This window comes from Nycticebus coucang, chromosome Y (assembly GCF_027406575.1).
Source record: "Nycticebus coucang isolate mNycCou1 chromosome Y, mNycCou1.pri, whole genome shotgun sequence".
In the NCBI taxonomy this organism is placed as follows: domain Eukaryota; kingdom Metazoa; phylum Chordata; class Mammalia; order Primates; family Lorisidae; genus Nycticebus; species Nycticebus coucang.
Window position 1 is genome coordinate 787994 of NC_069805.1, and position 22591 is coordinate 810584.

General features: G+C 44.4%; 1 protein-coding gene across 1 annotated transcript in view; it reads right to left on the reverse strand.

The window, feature by feature from the left end:
* Window positions 1-629: 629 nt before the first annotated feature.
* LOC128579082 (protein Shroom2-like) overlaps window positions 630-22591 on the reverse strand; it is a 181957-nt gene continuing 159995 nt past the window's right edge. Inside the window, 2 exon segments of the mRNA XM_053581357.1 lie at window positions 630-2132; window positions 13296-13396. Coding sequence (XP_053437332.1) covers window positions 2110-2132; window positions 13296-13396 — 124 coding nt within the window. The 3' untranslated portion in view covers window positions 630-2109.

Consider the following 22591-nt stretch of genomic DNA (forward strand, 5'->3'; position numbering starts at 1 on the left):
TATTTTGCTAAGAACTTTACATTCCACATTTAGTAGGATTCACATATACCCTTGTAAGATGCACTGCAGGTGTAATCCCATTAATCCCCCTTCTTCCCCCTCCCTCCTATCCCTTTCCCCTTTCTTCTTATTCTTAGGTTGTAACTGGGTTATAGCTTTCATGTGAAGGTCCTACATTAGTTTCATAATAAGGGTGAGTACATTGGGTACTTTTTCTTCCATTCTCGAGATACTTTACTAAGAAGAATATGTTCCAGCTCCATCCATGTAAACATGAAAGAGGTAAAGTCTCCATCTTTCTTTAAGGCTGCATAATATTCCATGGTGTACATATACCACAATTTATTAATCCATTTGTGGATTGATGGGTCTTTTTCCATGACTTAGCAATTATGAATAGGGCTGCAATAAATATTCTGATACGAATATCTTTGTTATGGTGTGATTTTTGGTCTTCTGGGTATATGCCCAGTAGAGGGATTACAGGATTGAATGGCGGATCTATTTTTAAATCTCTAAGTGTTCTCCATATATCATTCTAAAAGGAATATATTAATTTACATTCCTACTAGCAGTGAATAAAGACCTTCCTCTTATAAACATGGTGTTTGGGTGCTCTTTCTGTCCGTTTGTGCCTAGTCTTCCTGCAACAAAGGCACATAATGTCTGGTTGTACCGATCACTCTTCAGTAGGTCCTTGGTCTCAGGGATTCAAAGAATGAACCCACAGACCAGAGATCAGTGGTAAGATAGGACTTTTATTAGAAGTTAGAAAGGAATACAGAATCAGTAAAGAGCACCAGAGCTTCTGGAAGGGGGAAAGAACTGAAGAACTCACTTGGGAGTCTCCATGTGGGCTCTTTCATCTAGGGGTCTTAAGTCTATAGTATTAAACATGGCTGGCAGTTGGTCCTTTACAATCATTGTCCCTGAGAAGGGATTAGGATGTGTGCTCCTTCCAAAGATGTTGGAACCATCCTAAAAACCATCACAGGCTGCTTTGTTCATGACCTTATCAGAGCCCAGAGGGTGTGTCCCCCAAAAGGCAGTCTGCTTGTGCCAGGAGATAGGGGTCTGACCTGAGCTCACCTGGGCCTAGAGAATGAGGGGCTCCCTGTCTAGCCCTGAGTGGTGGAATCCTGTATAATCCTCCCTCTCCAAATAGAAGCTCTAATTGCTGGTAGGAAAAAGGGGCTCTGACCACTCCAAATTGCTTCCTGGTGAAGATGGACAGTGATATGGGGAAGCAAAGATTCCTCAGAGGAGGTTGATCTAGGGTTCACAGTAAATAGAAACTTAGGTTGATTCTTCTAGCTTGGTGTAAAATGTTAGTGTATTGTCTTCATGAAATTGCCCAAGCCCAGAAAACCGGGGTCCCTTGTTCAGGCTGGAATGAGGGAACCCTATATCAACAGAAGTGGATAGTTAGGGTCTCTTCAGATGAGTGATGATTCAGGGGTCCACAATAGAGTCAGGTCTGGGCTGGAACCCTTTTCACTGTTTGTGGTTTGATGATATCTCTGAAAGACATAAATCTGATTAGTACATTAAAAGGCAAGGTTAGAACCATGAAAGGAGGGGGTTGATTTTGACAGAAAACTGTATTAACACTTTTGTTGCTGTCAAATTTTCTTTAGGCTCACAAGCATAGGTGGACTGTAGTTGATTCTCTTCATGGTCTCCTTCTGTAGGAGGTGATGGATTTCAGGATTTTACTCATGACTAATGTATCCAGGAATTTATTCCCATAATTTAAAAGCTGTATAAAACAAGATAACAGGAAAGGGACCTTCCCAAGTTGGGGTTGGGGAAGGTGAATTAAAGAGAAGAGTCATGGGTGGCGCCTGTGGCTCAGTGAGCAGGGCGCCGGTCCCATATACCAAGGGTGGCGGGTTCAAACCCGGCCAAAACTTAGAAGGGATTAGGGTGTGTGGTGAAGATTCTGTGAAGATTCTCCAGTTTTTGGTTCCCTTTTTTGGTTGCCTTCTCAACTGCAACCAAAAAATAGCTGGGCATTGTGGCGGGCGTTGTACTCGGGAGGCTGAGGCAGGAGAATCGCGGAAGCCCAGGAGTTGGAAGTTGCTGTGAGCTGTGTGATGCCATGGCACCCTACCCAAAGTGAAACTCTGTCTCTACAAAAAAAAAAAAAGAGAAGAGTCATGTGAGCCCCAGACTCGCGCAAATGTTACACTTCTAATACGTGCACTCGTGTACTACCTCCCTGGCATGACAAGCAACACAGGCTGGTGTTGTGCCCTCAGTGGACTGGAGAGGCCTCAGGATCTCCCCCTCAGCCAGTGGGAGCACCAGCCTTCATCTTCATTGTGCCACGGTGGCTTTCCAGAGTCTATAAAAGCCTGTAATTCCTAAGCCTTGAATCTGAGGGTTTGAAGTTTAGGGTGAACCATTGGTCTTATTCTTTCTTTGCCAACGGCTGTCTTCCCCTATGAAATCTGGAGACCTGAATAGCAAACTTCAGGTACACATAATTGTGCCTTAGCCTTTGAAACTTTGAACCCACAATCAGCTAGAAAGTTTAATAGAGCTTAAGTAGCTTTGCGGCATTTCTCTGCATCTGGCGCTCCCAAAAGAATGTCATCTCCCTACTAAATAAGAGTTGTAGGATATGAAAAATGACTCAAGTCTTTGTCTAGAGCTTGTCCAAACAAGTGAGGGCTGTCTCTAAATCCCTTGGGTAACACAGTCCATGTGAGCTGGATGTTGGAGTCAGAGGGGTCTTCAAAAGCAAAAAGGTGTTGGGAATTTTATTTTCCCACCTGACCACACTTCTGGGTTAATTTTTGTCTCTACTAAGGGAAGGCATAGTAAAGGTTCCTGTCCCATATTCACATAAATGGTTGTTCCTATTTTAGTTGGTATGTCCCTCCCCCAAAGGGAGGCAGGACTTTCAGGCATGATTAGGAAGGTGTGAAAGAACAGCCAGTCACCCTAATTGCAGCTTAAAGGCTGAGAGAAAAATTTGGTAACTGGCTTTCCAGACACCCCCTGTACAACTACAGATTTGGGGGATAAAAGACCAGGGATAGAGAGGAGTACAGAAAAGATTGCTCCGGTGTCCAGAAGAAATTCTGTCCTCTGGCCCTCCACTATGAGGCAAACCTGGGGCACTTGAGGAGCGATGACACAAGCTGGAGCCATGAGAATCTGCCCTGGGCACCCTCATCCAGTTTGGGTGCTGATGGAATCACTGTTCCAGGAGGCCTTTGCCTCTGAGGACAGGCCACCACCCTTCAGTGGTCACCCTTGCACTCTGGACAGGGGCCCAGTGGCTTGCCTGACAGGCGGTCCTGCTGGAAGCAGTCCTTCCTGAAGTGGCCAGCCTGACCACATTGGAAGCACTTGTTCTTAGCCCCTCTGACTTCCTTCTGCCCTTCAATGGTCCCTGTTTGTTGGAGTACCATTACTAGAGCTATCATTCTTTTTTTATCCCTTCTCTCTTTTTCCTTCTCTTCTTCCTCATCTTCATTATAAAAAACCATAGTGGCCATTTTAAGAAGATTCTCCAGGTTATGATCTGGGCCTAGAGCCAATTTCTGGAGTTTTCTTCAAATGTCTGGGGCTGCCTGAGTGATAAGTTTACCTTTTAATTTGGCCCTCTAAGGAGTCGGGTGTTAACTGGGTGTGTTTCTCATTGCCCCCCTAAGCTGCTTAAGAAAGGCTAAGGGAGTCTCATTTTGCTCCTGGTGAATAGTAGACAACTTAGAATAGTTCATAGGTTTTTTTCTTGGATCAACATATACCTTTTAGGATACATGTTAGAAAATGTTTATTTATTTATTTTTTTTATTAAATCGTAACTGTATACATTGATATGAACATGGGGCATCATACACTCGCTTCATAAACCATTTGACACATTTTTATCACAGTGGTTAACATAGCCTTTCTGGCGTTATCTCAGTTACTGTGCCAAAACATTTACATTCTACATTTACCAACTTTTGCAAATACCCCTGTAAGATGCACCACAGGTGTGATCCCACTGATCCCCCTCCGTCTACCCCCCCCTTAAATCACCAGTCACCTTGTTTCTCAGGGTCCCAGTTGGGATCCTCAAAGGGAACTACCTGTCTTTCCATGGGGTATCTGTCCCTTTCCTCAGGAGACACATTGCCATCAGTATTGGGCATGAACCATAAATCACCCCACTTTCTAGCTTCCTCCAAGACTTCATTTTTCTCATTAAAAGTTAAGTTTGATCTAGTAGTAGCATTATATCTCTCCACAAGAGGTCAAAGCTTTGTCCCAACCCCTGGAGAACATCTATGTACTTATCCCAAATCAACCTTAATTTGCTTGAAATCTGCCAGAGAAAATAGAGTGGATACTTGCACACTTTCCCTTTCGACACTGGCAGTCTCCACTAAGAGACACAAAGATGGATATGGTTGCCTTCTGGTCCCATTAGGACCAGAAAAACTCTCGGGACAGCCTCCCTCCTGGGGTTTTCTGAACACATGGAGGAAGGTGTGGGAGAACTACATGGTGGCTTTGAATTAGGTGGTAACAGCATCTCTCTCAGGAATCCCTAACCATTTGGGGAAGTCACTACAGCCAGGAGAGCTGAATCTATCTGACAGGTCTTACACAGTTGGGGGTTGCCCCTGAGTGATAAGAAAGTTTGCACATAGGGCACTTCAGACCACTTATCTTTTTTCTTGTTAACAAAAATTATCTAACTGAAAAATGTGTAATAATTTAAAGTACCCTCTGGGGGCCACTGTTCATCAGTGGAGAGTTGATACTGAGGCCAGGGCTGGGTGCAGAAGAAAACCATACATTCTTTTTTCAGTGACTGGAGATCTACACATCCCAACATAGCCCAGCGGAGTGGAGTTCTGGCAGCACAGGCCAAAATATCAAGTATCTGGGAGCTTGGTCCCACCTGGTGACAGTTGTCTTGGCAAGAACAAACATCCAGCATATAAATCAATCCCACCTTGTATTCCTGGATTGTCAAAGTGTCCTCTGACACAACTCAAAAAGCCTCTGGCCAAACAAAAGGAAGCATCCTTCCAATGCTTGGGGAAGAATACCTGAGGAGAGTGGGCTCCTCAGCCCCTGCACTTGTCTGGAATTAGCCACTCCTACTAGTGTAGTGCTTAGTACCCATTGGTTCTCCTGTGCTTATTACTTGCCAGAAGCACAGCCTGAGAAATAAGGTATCAGGGAACCTGGTCTCACTTGATGCAAGTTCTGCCCCTTTCTGTGCCTGCTTCAGAGTGAGTGTCAAGCAAAGTGGGGATGAGACCTGCCCTGGAGAAAACAGCTATGCAGTGTTTGCACATTGAACCTTTCATTATTTCTACAAGCTTCTTCTAAATTCTCAGTAACAAAGCAAAATAGGTTTTTTATTATGAGCAGGTCTTAAATGCTGTGCTTTCCAACCTCTTTCCCAAAAAGTTGGAAAGGCAACAATAATTAAACTGAGGGTTGAGAGACACTTTAAAATTTGCATTATAATCAGCTACAACTAGGCGAAGTCTTAGAGAAATCTAGAATGACTTTGAACTGTTGTACCCATCGCCTCTTCTAGGAAGACTCAGACCCCACTTCAGGTATAAAACAGATGATGATTTATTACACCTGCACAGGGGATCGCTGCTCCAAAGAATGGGCAGCCCCCAAAGGAGGAGCAGCTTGATTTTTTATACCCTTTTTGTGTTGTGTGGCAAGCAAGCAAACAAACACAGAAGCAGAATGTGGCAGTTAGGTTGGGGTGGGGTTACAGCGTGGTGGTTGGCTCAGGGGTTACAGCATGGCGGTTGGCACAGGGACAGCTTGGGGAACTCAGCTTGGTAGCTTGGGAAACTCAGCTTGGGTAAGTTTCCATTGTTTCATGGCTAGGGGGTTTTCAGGAACTTCTTTGTTCTGAAACCTGTTCTTGGAATTTACCCAAGAGGGGACATGCAGGGGACTAAGGCTGAGACAGACTGGGGCCTTTTGGGGGCTGGTGGTCTATTACTAGGGTCTTCTGGGAGCTATTATTCTATTGCATTCCCCACTGGTCTTTTGGGGATCAAATAGTTGATTCATCTGCATCACTGGGGAGGGGCTAATAGTGGGTATGTAATAACATCAGTATTATACTTTGGAGTCTCTGTTGTATGAACGCCATGAGGTGGTTAAAGATGATGGGGCCACAGGTTAGTCCGATTAGAAGGAGTGGTCCAGCTATGGCTGATAAGAGGGTGGTAAGCCATGGGGACCAGTTAAATAATGATTCAGACCAATTATTGTTTTCTTTCATACTTCTTCTCATTCCTGTAAATTTTTTCTGACTAATGCTAAGCAGTCCCTTATGACTCCAGAGTGGTTGGTGTAAACACGTTTCTCCTAGAGCCATGCAGAGTCCTCCTTGTTTTAATAATAAATCTAGGCCTCTTCTGTTCTGGAGAAATACTTCTGTTAACAAGTTTAAAGATTTTTCTAAGTGGGCAATGGACGTTTCTAGGTTCCGGAGATCTGAATCTATTTGGTTTGTGAGTGCTCTGAAACTGGGGCTGAGGGGCCCATTTGCTAAGGCTATAGCATTCATTGCTGTGGAGCCTGCTAACCCTATGCCTACCACTAGGGGCACCAGATGGGAGCCCTAGTTTGTCTCTGTAATCCAAACATGTTCTCATCCTCCTTCTCCAGAATATAAGTAAACTTGAGGGATAATATGGGTTAAAATACAGATCTGAGGAGTGTTATACAGGATTAGAGAATTTATGCAAGGAGTTAATCCAGTATAGCATGTGAACCAAGTTCCTTTAGGGGCAACTAAATAGTACAAAGTGGTAGGGTGGGTAAAGTTGGGAAGTTGGATAGTCGACAATTGTCTTCGTAAGGGGAAGAACTTAATAGGTACCCAGGGATATTATACACAGTCCTTGTCCTTGTACATCTCCTAAGGTTAAGGTAGGGGTGGAGCCCCAGGTACATAGGCTGTCATTTCTACTCAACACATGGGCTGATGCATTTAATATTTGCACTGGGGAAGATTCGAGGGTTGCATTTGTAGCCCCACCTTACGATGTAGCAATTCCTACATAGTAAGGTGGGGCTGGGTTTAGGCACATCCAGCAATCATTGAAGGGTTAGATTGGCATTTGTGGTGTTAGCAAATTTGAACACGGCATCTAAAAGAGTTAATATGGGGGATGAAGGACTAGGAGTGGTAATGACAGGTAACGGTACTTGGTTTGGGATAGTGGGTATTAAAGTTGGTGGGGGAGTTTTAGGAGGAGGCTTGGGGGGAGCCTTAGAGGGCTCTAGATTAAGGAAGAGGTTTGGACCTATTGGCTTGACAGGATGTGGATGGGGGATTTTCTGGATGGTAAATAAAGTACCAGGGTCCCGTCCAGTGATATAAAATCTAATCCCCCAAGTCCAGCCTGTTTTCCATTCTTCTTTCCACCAATCTTTAATGCAGTTCTTACAGTGGGTACAGACACCTGAATTAATTCTGTGAAGCCCTATGTGTAGGTCTTTAGTTACCCCTCACAATGCCAAGGTTTCACAGCCCCATTCTCTACAGTAGTAATCCCCTGCCCCTCTGCATTATTTCCCATCTGAAGGGCATAGATAATAGTCTGAGTCTTGGACATCTGAGACTGATATTTGGCTTATGCAGCCCCACTCTAGATCTCCTTCCCCTGAATCTGAGGCCTCAGTGAAGGTGTGGCCAAGCAGCATGCAAAGGTCGAAGAAGAAAGCTGGTTGGGTATTGGTTGCAAATGCGTGGGTGATTTCAGTGTCGTCTTTGGTTCTGGAGAGAATCCAGTTATGGGGATGAGTTGATGTTTATTATAATAGTAGCCCCTTCTGCCAACTCCTTGGTTGATGCCGGTGTGCAGCAGGTAGGTGAAGATGAGGAGGGAGATTTGCACAGCCAGAGTTTGAAGGGGTCTATAGTGGTGTCCAGATGCCATGTTGAAGGGATGTGTTCTTGGTGTGACAGTAGTGAATCCACAGTTTCTTTCCTCCAACCTTTATGGCTGTAGGGGTAGTTAGAATACAGGGTACGGACCTTCCCATGGGGGGGGGGTGTGGGGGGCCTAAGGTTTCTGGGTTATGTTTTTTTACCCAAGTCCAATCTCCAGGTTGGAGGTTGTGAAGTTGGTTTAATGGTGAGGCACTGGTGGGCTCTAATGCGGTCAACTGACTTACATCTTGAAGGTTTAAGCGGAGTTTTTGCAGGGCCTGTGATGAACTTAAAAGTTTATGGTTATGGATGGGGGCTAATAGTTCATCAGTTAGCTTGGGATTATAGGGGGCAGGGTACCATGGAGTATTTCAAAGGGTGTTTATCCCTGGAAGGGGTGCATCGAGTCCATAAAAGAGTAGAGGGGAGCAACCCAGTTGCTGCCAGTTTCTATCTGTAATTTGGTTAAGGTTTCCTTTAAGGTTCTATTCATCCTTTCTACCTGTCCTGAGCTCTGAGGTCTATAGGCACAATGTAATTTCCAAGTAATTTTTAATGTGGTTGCCAGGTTTTTAGAGACCTGGGCAATGAAGGCCAGGCCATTGTCAGATCCCAGAGTGAGGGATAACCCAAACCGGGGGATAATGTCAGTGAGAAGGTGCTTTGTCACTGTTAGGGCTTTTTCTTTTTTACAAGGGAATGCGTCTTGCCACCCTGAAAAAGTGTCAATTAAAACTAAAAAGTATTTGTAACTGTAACATCCTGGTTTGATTTTGGTGAAGTTGAGTTCCCAATGTTATCCTGGATTTGTGCCCCGGAGGCGTGTCCCCACATGATGTGGTACCTGGGTTGCATTTACTTTGTTACGTGGGAGACATCTGGAAGCTGCATCTTTTGTCCACTTGCAGAGGTGGGGAACATACAGATGTCTGGAGATGAGTTGGCTGAGTTTTGTGGCTCTTAGGTGGTGTAGTTGGTCAACTAGTTGCTATCCTAATGTTTCAGGGAGGAAGGGGCATCCATCTGGACAGACGAACCAGCCTCGGGGACCTGGCAGACAATCCAGGCATTTTCTTTCTTCTTGGTCTGTTGCAGAGTAGACTGGTGATGGTGGCAGTAAGCGATCTGGTAAGGCAGGAAGAATGTGGGAAAGCCCCACTGGTTTTAGGGCAGCTCCTTTTGCTGTTCGATGGGCTACAGCATTTCCTTTGGCAACAGGTAAGTCTGTTTGCTGGCATCCGTTGGCAATGGCTGATGGCAAGTTGCTTTGGCAGCCAAAGGGCTTCCATGAGGGCCAAGATTTCTTCTTTGTGTTTAATGTCCTTTCCTTCAGAAGTTAGGAGTCTTTATTTTATTTTATTTTATTTTTTGTGGTTTTTGGCCGGGGCTAGGTTTGAACCCGCCACCTCCAGCATATGGGACCGGCGCCTTACTCCTTGAGCCACAGGCGCCGCCCAAGTTAGGAGTCTTTATAAAGGCACTTTGGACATGAACTGTGGCAAACGTGTACTGGCTGTCTGTGTATATGTTGGCTGCTTTCCCCTTAGCTAGCTGCAAGGCTTGTGTGAGGGCGGTAAGTTCTACTTTTTGAGCTGAAACCCCATGTCCCAATGTCTGTTCCCAAAGGACCTCTGTGTGCGAGATAACAGCTGCTCTGGCTATGCGTTTACCTTCATGGATATAACTGCTGCCTTCTATGAACAGGTCAAGGTCAGCAGTCTGGAGGGGTGTGTCCTTTAAGTCCGGTTGTAGGCAGTAAAGGGTATCCAGCATGTCCAAGCAATCATAAATGAGCTGTGTCAGAGTGTCCTCCAGCAAAAAGGTGGCCAGGTTTAAGATAGCTGTTTTGAGGTATGTTACTCAGGATGGATCAAGTAGTACCTGGTACTGAGTGACATGGGAGTTGGAGATCCATTGGTCAGGGGGACTCTGGAGGAAGAGTTTCTATGGTGTGGCCCCCAACCACTTGCAGGTCCTGGCCTACAGTTAGCTTTTTTGCTTCTCTGACTAGTACAGCTGTAGCAGTGACAGCCACATGCACCCCGGCCACCCAGAGGTGACTGGATCTAGGCACTTGGAGAGATAAGCGACAGGTCTTTTCCAGAAGCCTAGGTTTGGGGTAAGAATTCCTTTTGCTACGCCCTTGGTCTCAGCTACGAAGAGTTGAAAAGGCTTATTGATGTCAGGCAGGGCCAGGGCAGGTGCAGAAATGAGGGCATGCTTTAATTGGTTGAAAGCATCCAGTTCTGCCTGGCCCCACGGAAGGGGCTTATTGCCTCCCCCTGTGCTTATGTACAGGGGTTTGGCTATTTCTGCAAAGCCCAGGATCCACAAACGACAGTATCCAACTGCTCCCAGAAATTTGCATACTTGCCTCTTAGTAGTCAGCAGAGGAATGTGGAGGATGGCCTCGATCCAGCTCTTGGAAAGGGCATGTTGGCCTCCTTGTAGCTCATACCCCAGGTAGGTTGCAACTGTGGTGCATATTTGTGCCTTTTTGGTGGAGATGCAGCATCCCAGCTTCCCCAGTTCTTGAAGGAGGTTATATAGTGGTGTGCTCACACTCTGGCTCTGTCTCAGCAGCTAACAGGAGACATCGACATATTGTAAAAGGGAGACTCCCTGATGAGCATCCCAAAATGGGAGGCTCAGGGCTTCATTGAATAAGGTGGGGAAGTTTTTGAAGCCCTGGGGCAGGTGGGTCCAAGTCAGTTGTCCGGCTTTTCTGCTTTTCGGGCCCACCCACTCGAAAGCAAAAATAAGTTGACTAGGAGGGAGAGGAATTATGAAGAATTCAGTTCTTTCAAGTCAAGAACTGAACGCCAAATTCTAGAAGTGTGGATTAGGCTGAGTAAAGTGTAGGGGTTCAGGACAGTGGGTTGATTATGTCTGTGTGGGCAGTTACCTCCCTTAAGTCCCGGACAGGTTGGTATTCATATGTACCAGGCTTTTTAACGGGAAGGAGGGGAGCATTCCAGGCCGATTTGCAGGAAACTAATATGCCTGCCTTTCGGAGTCAGGTGATGTTCACTGCAATTCCTGTCCTGGCTTCTCGGAACAGGGGGAATTGACAGACTCAGACTGGGTGGTTCTGCTGGAGACCTGCACTACTACTGGCTACTGATGGCTTGCCAGTCCTGGGGTTGTCCTCAGCCCATACCTGTGGAATCAGTGACTTCCAAGCACAAATTCACTCTTATTGAGTTGGAATCTTGTTAAGTCCCTCGAAAAACAGGTACTTGTCCCCGAGGGGGGTAGAGAACAAGATATAGGCAAGGCTGTTGGGTACCAACAGGATGGCTCCAGCCCGCCCAAAGGAGACAGTGGTATGGAGTTTTTGCAACAGGTCTCGCCCTAACAAGGGGTATGGGCAGTCTGGCATAACTAAGAAGGAATGGGTGATAGTGCCTTTTCCCAAATCAGTTATGAGGGCCGTGGTCTAGGGGACCTCCTGGGGCTCCCCCGTGGCACCTACAATTGCTGCCTCTTGTTTTGTGATAGGTCCTTGCGATTTCTTTAATATTGAAAATGTTGCACCTGTGTCTAGTAGGTTGGCCCCGAAATTTTAAAGTTATTATGGGTTCCTGGGGGCCTAAGGGAAAGGAGCCCTGACATCTTTAGTCCAGGTCTTCCCCAATGACGATTTTAGGTGTCTTGTTTCTTGACTGCCCTTTGGGGGCATTCGTTTTTCTAGTGTTCTATTTCTTTACAATAGGCACATTGATTTGGCTTTGGGGAGGGTTGAGACTCCTTGTCTTGGGGAGCTCGCTGGGAGCAGAGTGCTCCTGGAGGGCAGCTATAAAGACTTTAGCCAACTGTTCAGTAGTGGTCACATCCACAGAGTCTGACTGTTAAAGACCCGTAGGGCTATTTCTACAAACTCACTGAAATTTTTCCCTTCAAAACCTTCTAGTTTTTGTAGCTTTCTCCTGATATCTGGGGCCAACTGTGTAATGAAGGTCATGTTTATGACTGGATGGTTGTCAGGGGCCTCCAGATCAATGGGGGGGTAAGTTTTATAGGCCTCTAACAGCCTTTCTAGGAAAGTTGCAGGGCTCTCAGTGGGTCCCTGAATAACTTCACTGGTCAGCTTCTTAGAGGCCACCCAAAGGCCCTTCATTAGAATCTGGAGGTACTCAAGTAGAGCTCTCCGTCCAAATTGGAGTCCCACTGGGGTTGGTCTCTTGGAAAAGAAGCCTCAAGAAGAGCCACATCAGTGGTGGCTGCCTGTCTGGCCCTTCAACAGCTTTCTAGGTTGCCCTCAAGATACACTAGCATTCTTTAGAGGTGAACAGAATCTGGAGAAGTTGCTGACAGTCTCCCAAGTGGGTTGGTGGGTGAAAAAGATAGTTTCAAGAAGATAGATTAACCCTTGTGGTTTTTCTGAAATAGGGGGGTTTGGGGTTTTCCAACTGTACACATCACTGGTAGAAAAGGGGACGTATACCATGAACGGCTGACCCCCTTGGGCCGGAGTGGGGGCTAACTGGTACAGGGGTAAAATGGGGGCTGCCAAGGAAGGGGGACTGACTCCGGCTTAACAGATGTTGAGTCTGGGCTGAACAGCTGGTATGTGGTTCCTCCCTTGGTTTGGGAGGGGCCACATGGGGGTCCTCCTGCAGCTTCCTGGGCCTGCGGTGCTGGGGGAGCCGAAGACACAGGTGCCTCTGGCTGGGAATCACATGGAGGGGGGTACAAAGACTGGGGTTGGAGGAGAGGGTCGAGGAGGGGGTCCTCTAGAGGAAGGTGCAACACAGAGGCCTTAGGTTCCTGTCTTTTCGGCTTCAGGGGCTCTGTGTTGGAGCAGTGCACGTTTGCAGCACCTGATGGGGAGGCAAAAAGGATATGAGAGGGGGTTAAACGGTTGGCATATTTCGGAGCATAACATGGTCCCTAAGAAGTGATGTCAAACCAGATAGCAATGTATGGGATCTGATCCAGGTGGCCTGGATGACCATAAACAATCGTCCAAATGCTGGAGAGAGCAGAAAGATTAAAGGTACTCACAGGAGTACCATCAGGTCCAAAAGGATGGCCATTCTAATTCACAAAGGGTACATAAGGTGCCTGGCTTCACCTTCTCACGTAACCTCGAGCAACGGTGGCTGAAATCAGAGATTTACTAAGAAGACATTCTAAGGGAGTTAGCAGGGTGGATGATCCCTGAGCCATTGCATACAAATTGATAAGTGGACACAGACAGACAAAGATGAGTAAAGACAGTCCAGATGGACAATTCAAAGAGACAGGGAGACATCTCTCCTCTGCCTCAGGAACCAACTTTCAGCTGCGTCCAGCTTGTTTAGTTTCCCCCAAATCTCTAGAGATCCAAACAGACTCACCTGAATTGCCACAGTGGAATCACCTGAACAGTAAATTTGGGACCTGTGCTCCAAATCCACGCATCCAAGGGCCCCAGGGTGGGAAATCTCACTGGGGCTTCCACAATGTTGTACCCGTAGCCTCCTGTAAGAAAAGACTTGGACACCACTTCAGGTATAAAATAGATGGTGATTTATTACACCTGCACAGGGGACCACTGCTCCAAAGAACAGGAAGCCCCCTAAGTGAGGAGCAGGTTGATTTTTGTACCCTTTTTGTGTTGTGTGGCAAGCAAGCAAACAAACACAGAAGCAGAATGTGGCAGTTAGCTTGGGGAGGGCTTACAGCGGGTAGTTGGCTCAGGGGGTTACAGCGTGGCAGTTGGTACAGGGACAACTTGGGAAACTCAGCTTGGTTAAATTTCCATTGTTTCATGGCTAGGCGGTTTTCGGGAACTTCCTTGTTCTGAAACCTATTCTTGGAATTTACCCAAGAGGGGACACACGGAGGACTAAGACTGAGTCAGGCCAAGACAGACTCAGGCATTTTGGGGGCTTGTGGTCTATTACTAGGGTCTTCTGGGACCTATTAGTCTATTACAGAAATCTTCCATTTATGCCAATAGATCAGGAAAAAATTAAGTAGCTGGGGTCATTTTTCCTGCCCTTCTTCATTTTCAAGAGACTGGACCCATAGCAGAGGGTTTAGGGCCAATCTTGCCCTGGGGACTTGCTCCCAGGCTTCCGTTCATAGGCTCCTGGTCGCCCAGAGAAGCCACATAGAGGAGTTATTTTGCTCTTTGTTTGGAGCCAGCTTCTTGGCCTCTAACTGTTAACATAATTCAGCTTTTTCTCAAATATATGGAGAGCCAATTGAATTTAATTTTGCAATGAAAGGCAGTAAAACCAACCTTATGACACATCTACAACATCTGAAGCACACTTATTACATCTGAAAAATACCAGAATGAACCCATACAAACTTAACTAGTATATAAACCAATCCTTTACCCACATTCAAACCAAGGATGTAAACTACAAGGAGAGAGAGAGAAGCAGAAGAGGTGTATAGAGATAAATAGGAAAAGTTTGGGACCATGGAAGAGGAGAGAAGATAGAGCTAGAAGAGCACTATTTATCAAAGGCCCTTCCATGCTGTGGGGTCAGAACCATTGCTAGCTACCCCAGGACCTCTGGCAGTTACTTCTATTTGTTCAGCTTTCAAGCCTTCAAGCATTCCCTTCCACTTCTTTCTTCTGGAGCCAAGGGGGAATTAGAAAGTTCATTTCCCAGCAGCCTCCTGCCTGAGACCTGGAGGTCAGCAGTCACACTATGCACATTTACCAGCCTATGGGCATCAAAATTATTAGTCTCCATTATCAAGATTATGGAGAAAAACAGGACAGAGGTAAGTGCTCCCATTGCTTACCACAGATTTTCATTCCCAGACGACAAGCCCCCAAATATGATACCAGAATTTAACTCTTCAATAAGTCCTTGGTCTCAGCGATTTGAAGAATAAACCCATGGACCACAGATCAGTGGTAAGATAGGACTTTTATTAGAAGTTAGAAAGGAATACAGAATCAGTAAAAAGCACCAGAGCTTCTGGAAGGGGGAAAGAACTAAAGAACTCACTCAGGAGTCTCCATATGGCCTCTTTTATTTAGGAGTCTTAAGTCTAGAGGATTACACATGGCTGGTATTGGTCCTTTACAATCTTTGTCCCTAAGAATGGGTTAGGGTGTGTGCTCCTACCCAAGGTGGAACCACCCAAAAAACCATGACAGGCCGCTTTGTTCATGATCTTAACAGAACCCAGAAGGTGTGTCCCCCAAAAGGCAGTCTGCTTGTGCCTGGAAATGGAGGTCTGACCTCTGAGTTCACCTGGGCTCAGAGAATGGAGGGCTCCCTGTGTAGCCCTGAGTGATGGAATCCTGTATCAGTACCATTTACAGTGATGCTAAGTTTGATCTTAGTGGATTCAGGGGAAGGAAGGAAGGAAATAATGTGAGAATATATTCCATCTTAAATATGAAATGCATTCTATTCCATTCTATTCTAAAAATAAGTCAAATATTGGAGGAAGAAAACTTCTTTTGGTGATATATGATTCTCCACCTTTCTCTCCTTTGTAATGAGTCTAATAAAGAGCCCTTCCATATAGGCTTTCAGAAACTATTACGTCTGCATTCATGAAAAATGAAGCAACGGTGCTTGACTCCTGTTTGAGAAAACTTCAAATATCTGTAATCATAGGATTTAGGTGACTGCATTAGTATCAGCCTATTATCTTTGGGAGCACGAAATGTTCAAGTGTATTTTGTGGACTAGTTATCAGAAAGAGCCAGCATGAATTTGTGTTGAGTCCTATTCATTAGTAGCATTACATTCTCCCACTGAATAAAACTAGCAAGATGAGACTACAATAAAATTGTTTTGTGCTCACATTCCAAAGTAAAGCGTTCTAACACTATGGTAATACCTAAAAACACAGACTGTATAGGAATATAACCACTAATGATGGCTTTCAGATGAGTAAATGTAGAATTGAAAGAAAGACACTTCTCAGAAATTTGGCTGTGATTGAATTAGAGGTATGGGGTGTCACTGGAGAAAATTATAAGTAGAATTTTTTTGTTAAATCATAGCTGTGTACATTAATGAAATCATGGGGTACAATGTGCTAGATTTATAAAACATTTGAAACATTTTCATCAAACTGGTTAACATAGCCTTCCCACATTTTCTTAGTTATTGTGTTAAGACATTTATACTCTACACTTAGTAAATTTAACATGTACCCTTGTAAAATACATGGTCAGTGTGTTCCCACCAATTACCCTCCATCCTCTCATCCTCTCCCTCCCCTTCTTCTTGGGTTATACTTGGGTTCTTAAATAGCATCAACTATACAAAATCTCCCTAAAAAGAAAAGCCTAGGACCAGATGGCTTCACATCAGAATTCTACCAAACCTTTAAAAAGGAACTAGTACCTATATTAGTTAACATTTTCCAAAATATAGCGAAAGAAGGAATACTACTCAACACATTCTATGAAGCAAACTACACCTTGATCCCCCAATCAGGAAAAGACCCAACAAGAAAAGAAAATTATAGATCAATATCACTAATGAATATTGATGCAAAAATATTCAACAAGATCCTAGCAAACAGAATCCAGCAACACATCAAGCAAATTATACACCATGACCAAGTGGGTTTTATCCCAGGGTCTCAAGGATGGTTCAATATATCTAAATCTATAAATATAATTCATCACATAAACAAAATAAAAAACAAAGACCATATGATTCCCTCGATGCAGAAAAAGCTTTTGCTAATATCCAGCATCCTTTCATGATCAGAACACTTAAGAGAATGAGTACAGAAAGGACATTTCTTAAACTGATAGAGGCCATCTACAGCAAATAGACCCATTAAACCCATATTGAATATCATTATAATTTCCACTCAGATCAGGAACCAGGCAAGGTTGCCCATTGTCTCCACTGCTTTTCAACTTTGTAATGGAAGTCTTAGTCATCACAATTAAGCAAGAAAAGGCCATCAAGGGTATCCATATATGGTCAGAAGAGATTAAACTTTCACTCTTCACAGATGATATGATTGTGTATCTGAAAAACACCAGGGATTCTACTACAAAACTCTTAGAAGTGATCAAGGAATACAGCAGTGTCTCAGGTTACAAAGTCAACACTCATAAATCTGTAGCCTTTATATATACCAACAATAGTCAAGCTGAAAAACAATCAAGGACTCCAGTCCTTTCATAGTACTGCTAAGGAAGATGAGATGTTTGGGAATTTATCTAACAAAGGACGTGAAAGATCTCTATAATGAGAACTATGGAGTTGGAACATATTCTTCCTAGCAGAGTATCTCAAAAATGAAAGAAAAAATGTCCAATGTAATCAGTCCTAATATGAAACCAGTTTCACATGAAAGCTATAACACAGCTATAGAATTTTGTTAATGTAGTAAAAAGGTTGGAGTAAAATGAAGAGATCAAGAGACTACCTAATAGGACCATCCAGAGAGGAATGGACATCATGATCCACATTACTGGAAATGCTTTGAATACATGAGGCTTTGAGAAAAGTTGCAAGGGACCATTTGGAAGAGAGAGAAATTTATTTGTATTAGGAGAAATGTACAAGTGATCCCTAAGGGTAAGAATTTCCCAAAAAAAAAAAAAAATACAGGAAAATTTCCCAAGAATAAAGAACTTAAAGTTCAAAAGTAAGCAACCAGGGCTTACTTTCTTGGGCTTGCAGAGTAGAAGTGTTAGCAGATATACTAGAAAAAGATGGAGTAAAGGCATCCTCCCAATGTGCTGCTCCAGGGAAAAGGAGTGAAAGTTGCAGGCAGCGGACTTCATATGGATGACTTGCTAGTCTTTGAAGCAGTGTTGTGAAATCCCAGAGAAGCAACGCAGGACACCCAATGTGGAACAAAAAAATGACAGTTAGACACATATAATAAGAATAGTGAACAGGAAGGGGGAAACAGGAAGTTAGTGTGAGGGGGCACTGTGCATGCCCAGCCAGTGCAGTGGGAGTGAACTATAAGACAGTTCCAAGTTCACCTACAGACCTTCTACCTGCACTGTCAGGGTACTGCATAACATCTGTGTAAAACCATCGCGCTAGACAATAGTCACTGTGGGTATTAGACAACAATTGAAGCCATTCTAAACTCTTGGGTATACCAGGCCCAGACTGCACCAATCAGGGGAGGGAGCAAACTGACTTGGTACTTCCTGAGCCATTCCCTGAAACTTAAAGCCAGGGGCTTTGTCCCTAGACTGCAATGGGACTTCCACATGGGAAGTAACCCATTGTGTTTTGGGAACTGACCAAAACACAATGGGTTATCACCCAAAAGATCTGGAAGACTGCTTCAGCTGTTCCTAGGTGGGGTGAGGAGAGCTAAGACAGCTATACATCTGGCCAAACATCCGCGAGACATTTGGGGTAAGAAGCAGCCTCCTGCTGGTGCGGCTTAAGTCCACCCTCCAGACCCCAGCAGATTCCAGCCTGAGTGAATTTGACTCTACCCACTCAATCACTTTAGCCCCCAACCTGCACACCCATTTCCAGCTAAGGGGCTTTGCATGAAGGCCTTGCTCCTGGCTCTGCCTCAGTCCCAGCTTAGTGAAAATCACTGTTGCTGGAAGTGCTTAGGCTGGAGTCACAGAGGTAAGACCAGCAGGCAGAATGTACAGAGAAGCAGAGGGCTACAGCTCTCTCAGGCACACAGCACTTAACTTTAGGCTTGTAACAAGCCTATATACTCTTTTTTTTTTTCTTTTTTCTTGTTGGGGATTCATTGAGGGTACAATAAGCCAGGTTACACTGATTGCAATTGTTAGGTAAAGTCCCTCTTGCAATCATGTCTTGCCCCCATACAAGCCTATATACTCTTAACAACACTAAGTTCTGCATGTACACTTGATAATAACAAGTATACAGTTGGCAGCAAATGGTCTATATGATAAGAGTAGAAAGAAACCATACAGAGTAACCGGTAATGGTTACTTATTCAGCCATTTGTCTGTAAAAAAACAACTGCAATCTTTAACTGAGATGTGCCGCACCCTCGCTATGCCGCACCCTCGGCACCAAGCCGCAGCGAGGTGGCGCTGTCCGCGTTGTAAAACAACGGAAAGGAGGTCTGTGCTCCCCGGAGCGAAGCCCCCAGCACCCCCAGTGTGCGCAGCGACAGAGATGTTGCCCAGCATGCTGTTTTTTGTCGCATTAACCTAAGGGTATGGCTTTCTGTTACAGTGTACGTGTATGTTAAGCTGAATGTCTGTTTGTCCTGATAAGTAAGCAATAAGTCCTTGTCAGAATGAACACAATGATAGTTGATCCAGAAACAGCACTAGAAGTATGACTGTGCCAAACTCAGTGGCTCCAAGTAAGCCTGCACAAAAGCAAGTCCCCACCATAAACGCCAGTGGGCTAAGACAATGCAGGCACAACAAACAAGATGTTTAAACAAGATGTTCCAACACGACATGCACCATCACCACCCACAGTAAAACTTTCCTTAAAAAACATCTTACTTCACTACATTTCTAATCAATCAAATCACAATAGAATAAGCACATATGATTAATAATAAGCACATAATAAAAGTATATATAACCAACATTAACTTAAAATTTATATATCTAATAAGAGCCTTAAAACAAATTATGCCTTTACTATTACTTAAACACAAATGTAAAGAATTACACTATACTAACATTCCACAGATAAGAGGAAGCAAGAGGAAGCAAGTAGTTTTCGCTGATAACCACTAACCTTTGTTCTCCTTAAGGGCAGGATATTGAAAAATAGTAATGAATAACTACCCACGTTTGCAAACTTAAAATATAACTTGTAAAGGTCAGCAAGTTGTAAAAAAGCTTTGTGTAACCTGTAATGCTTTGTGTAAAATGTATAAAAACCGTACTTAAAACTCAGTAAAGCGCAGCTGCATACTTCACCAAGTGCTGTGTGCCAGACTGTCATTCCTGCGTCGACCTTTCAACCAACCTGACTCCGTTTCCCTGCTTTCCCTCGGACTGAAGCCCACCGACAGGGTGGTCCGTGGCAGAGATGCATATTAACTTATCTTGTTTTCCACTCCCAAGGTCCCTTCCAGGAAATTCCAGAGACAGCCAGACTCTGCTTTCAGGGCCTGTCTCCTACATGATTAGCTTTCTCACCAGTTCAGAACATCTTAAAGGAACATCCCTTCATGTGGACTCTGAGAAAGCTTCTTCAAACATAAGTCAATGGCACTTGAAGTACATTGAGGTTATAATCACACTGGGCTTAGTAGGCCCCACCCTTTGAGGCCTTGAGAGGCAGATTTGGCAGGCTTTGAGTGGGGTGGGGAGAGCTCTGGGAGTGGCCAGAGAAAACCTAAGCTCACTTGATTTGACATTTGCAGGACTAGTACCTGTAGAGTGGCCTGTGGCTTGTGTGGCTGAGAATTTGACCTCTAGCCCCAATAGCCTCCTGCCTACTTGGTTCTGACCAACCCTCCAGGTTGGTCAAACCTTTAAGATACTTGCATGGCCCAGGCTCTGGCCCATAACCCTTGCTCAGGGATTCTGCTTCCAGCTCCACACCAGTCCTGGCTTGGTGGTAGGTCACACTGAGGCACAGCAGGTCTCACCTTGTGAGAGCCTGAGTGACAGCTTTGGTGGGCCTTGAGTAGGAATGTTGAGAGCCCTGTGGTCCCTTGGCCACTGTAGATAACTTCAGCCTGGCTGGCCTATCCTTGTGAGACCCCAGTATCTGCAGAGCATCCTGCTCCTTGCTCAGCCAAGACTCTGCCTTCTGGCCTCAAATATCTCTTGCCTACTTGGTTCTGACTGCACCCTTGAGGTTGGGCAGGGCCGTGTCAAACTCTCCCTAGAAGGACTCTTCCAAGAAACTGGAAGTAGACCTTTGAGCCATGCATAAATAGCTAATTTGTCTGCTTTTAGGGAACCTGAGGGCAAGCCCACTTAATCCAGTCCCACCCAACTGCACTCCCCCACTGCCTCTGATACAGCAGAGATTAAAACAGAACCAACTAATGTGAAACTTACTAAATGTATAATATAAATGTCTTAATACAATAACTAAGAAAATGTCATGAAGGCTATGTTAACCAGTTCAATGAAAATATTTTAAATTGTATATAAAACCAGTACATTGTACCCCCATGACTGCGTTAATGTACACAGCTATGGTTTAATAAAAAAAAAAAAAAGGAAAGAAAACTTTTCTGGAAGCTCCAGGGTCCCACCCACCACCTAGGGCAATCAAGTGCTTCTGCTGGGGGACTAGCACCAATCACAGTCACAATGTTGCCTCCTAAACAACCCACTTTCTTAGGGAACTAATCCATTCCCATGAGAACTCACTCACCCCAGCAAGAGGGCATTTAGAGTGTGTTAATCCATTAGACTGTGTCCATCCATTTCTATGAAGGATGTTCTCCCAGAACCCAAATACCTTCCTTTAGGCCCCAACACTACTGCATTGAGGATCAAATTTCAATATGAGTTTTGGTGGGGACAGTCTATGTTCAAACCATACAAGCAATTTGTATCCATTATTTTATTTAATTTTTAAAACAGACCTAGGCTGGATTGTCCAATTTTCAGAAGAAAATGAAGCAGAGACCAGTTAATTAGTAGGTAGGAGAGATGGCATGATGCATGCATAGCACTTAGTTAAGCTGGAAAATTCTCACTAAATGCTAGCTAATAATAAGAAAAGGATAAAAGCCATAGTGAAATTAACTGCCCTTAAGATTCTGAGAGGAACACATGTGTCACATATAAGAACTCATGTACATGAGAGCAGGAAATTGAGCTCACTAAAGCAAGAGAATTGTTCAGAAGTACAGGGACCAATGTTCACATTTCAGATGAAGCATGATTAAAAAGGAGATAGGGTAGAAAGCCCTATATACCAACAGAGATTTTTGCTCATTTTGAATTCTGGCCTTTGCGGACTCAGCCTCATGTATCCATCATTGATGAACCAATGGATTAATGTCAAAATTTATTCTATCATTTTTGCATAGAAGAAATTGAGAGAGGATGCCCAGAAAAAGTAAGGTCTAAGAGACTAGAGGTCTTCTCAAGGAGACTCCAAGGATACAACTTCAAGGTCCTCCCCATGGTGACTCAGCTCTTAAGAATTTGTGGACATTGGGGCAGCACCTGTGGCTCAAGGAGTAGGGTGCTGGCCCTATATGCCGGAGGTGGTGGGTTCAAACCCGGCCCCAGCCAAAAAAAAAAGAAAAGAAAAGAATTTGTGGAAATTTAACTTCCTGGGACCTGGAAACTAACACTTGCTTCTGCTTCTGTAAAATCCCTGGTTCTGTAAAAGCTGAAGCCAGCTTCTCCAGCTTGATTCACATTGAACAAGAAAGGGACCTGCAGGCTGGAACTTTTTGACTGGGGATAAAGAGAGAAGATTGACCCCGTTGGGGAGCAAGGCCATTTTGAATTCTTCTGTGCTATTGCTCCAGCAGCTGAAATAAAGCCCTTCCTCTTTTAAACACATGTTTGGGCATTAATTCTCTTGACTGGGCCTCATCTTCCTGCAACAAAATAACTGAAAAAAGTAATGTTATTTTAAGCCAAGAAATGTAGTATTCTTGGGAAAAGATTCTGTTTAATAGGCATGCTTTCTTGTTTTCTGTAAATAAAGTACTAAGAATAAAAAACTCTACACAAAACTCAACTCCCTCAGTTCCCACAGAATTTGTGATGTTGTGTCTGGAATCCTTCTAGTTTTACTATTACTAATCATGGAGATA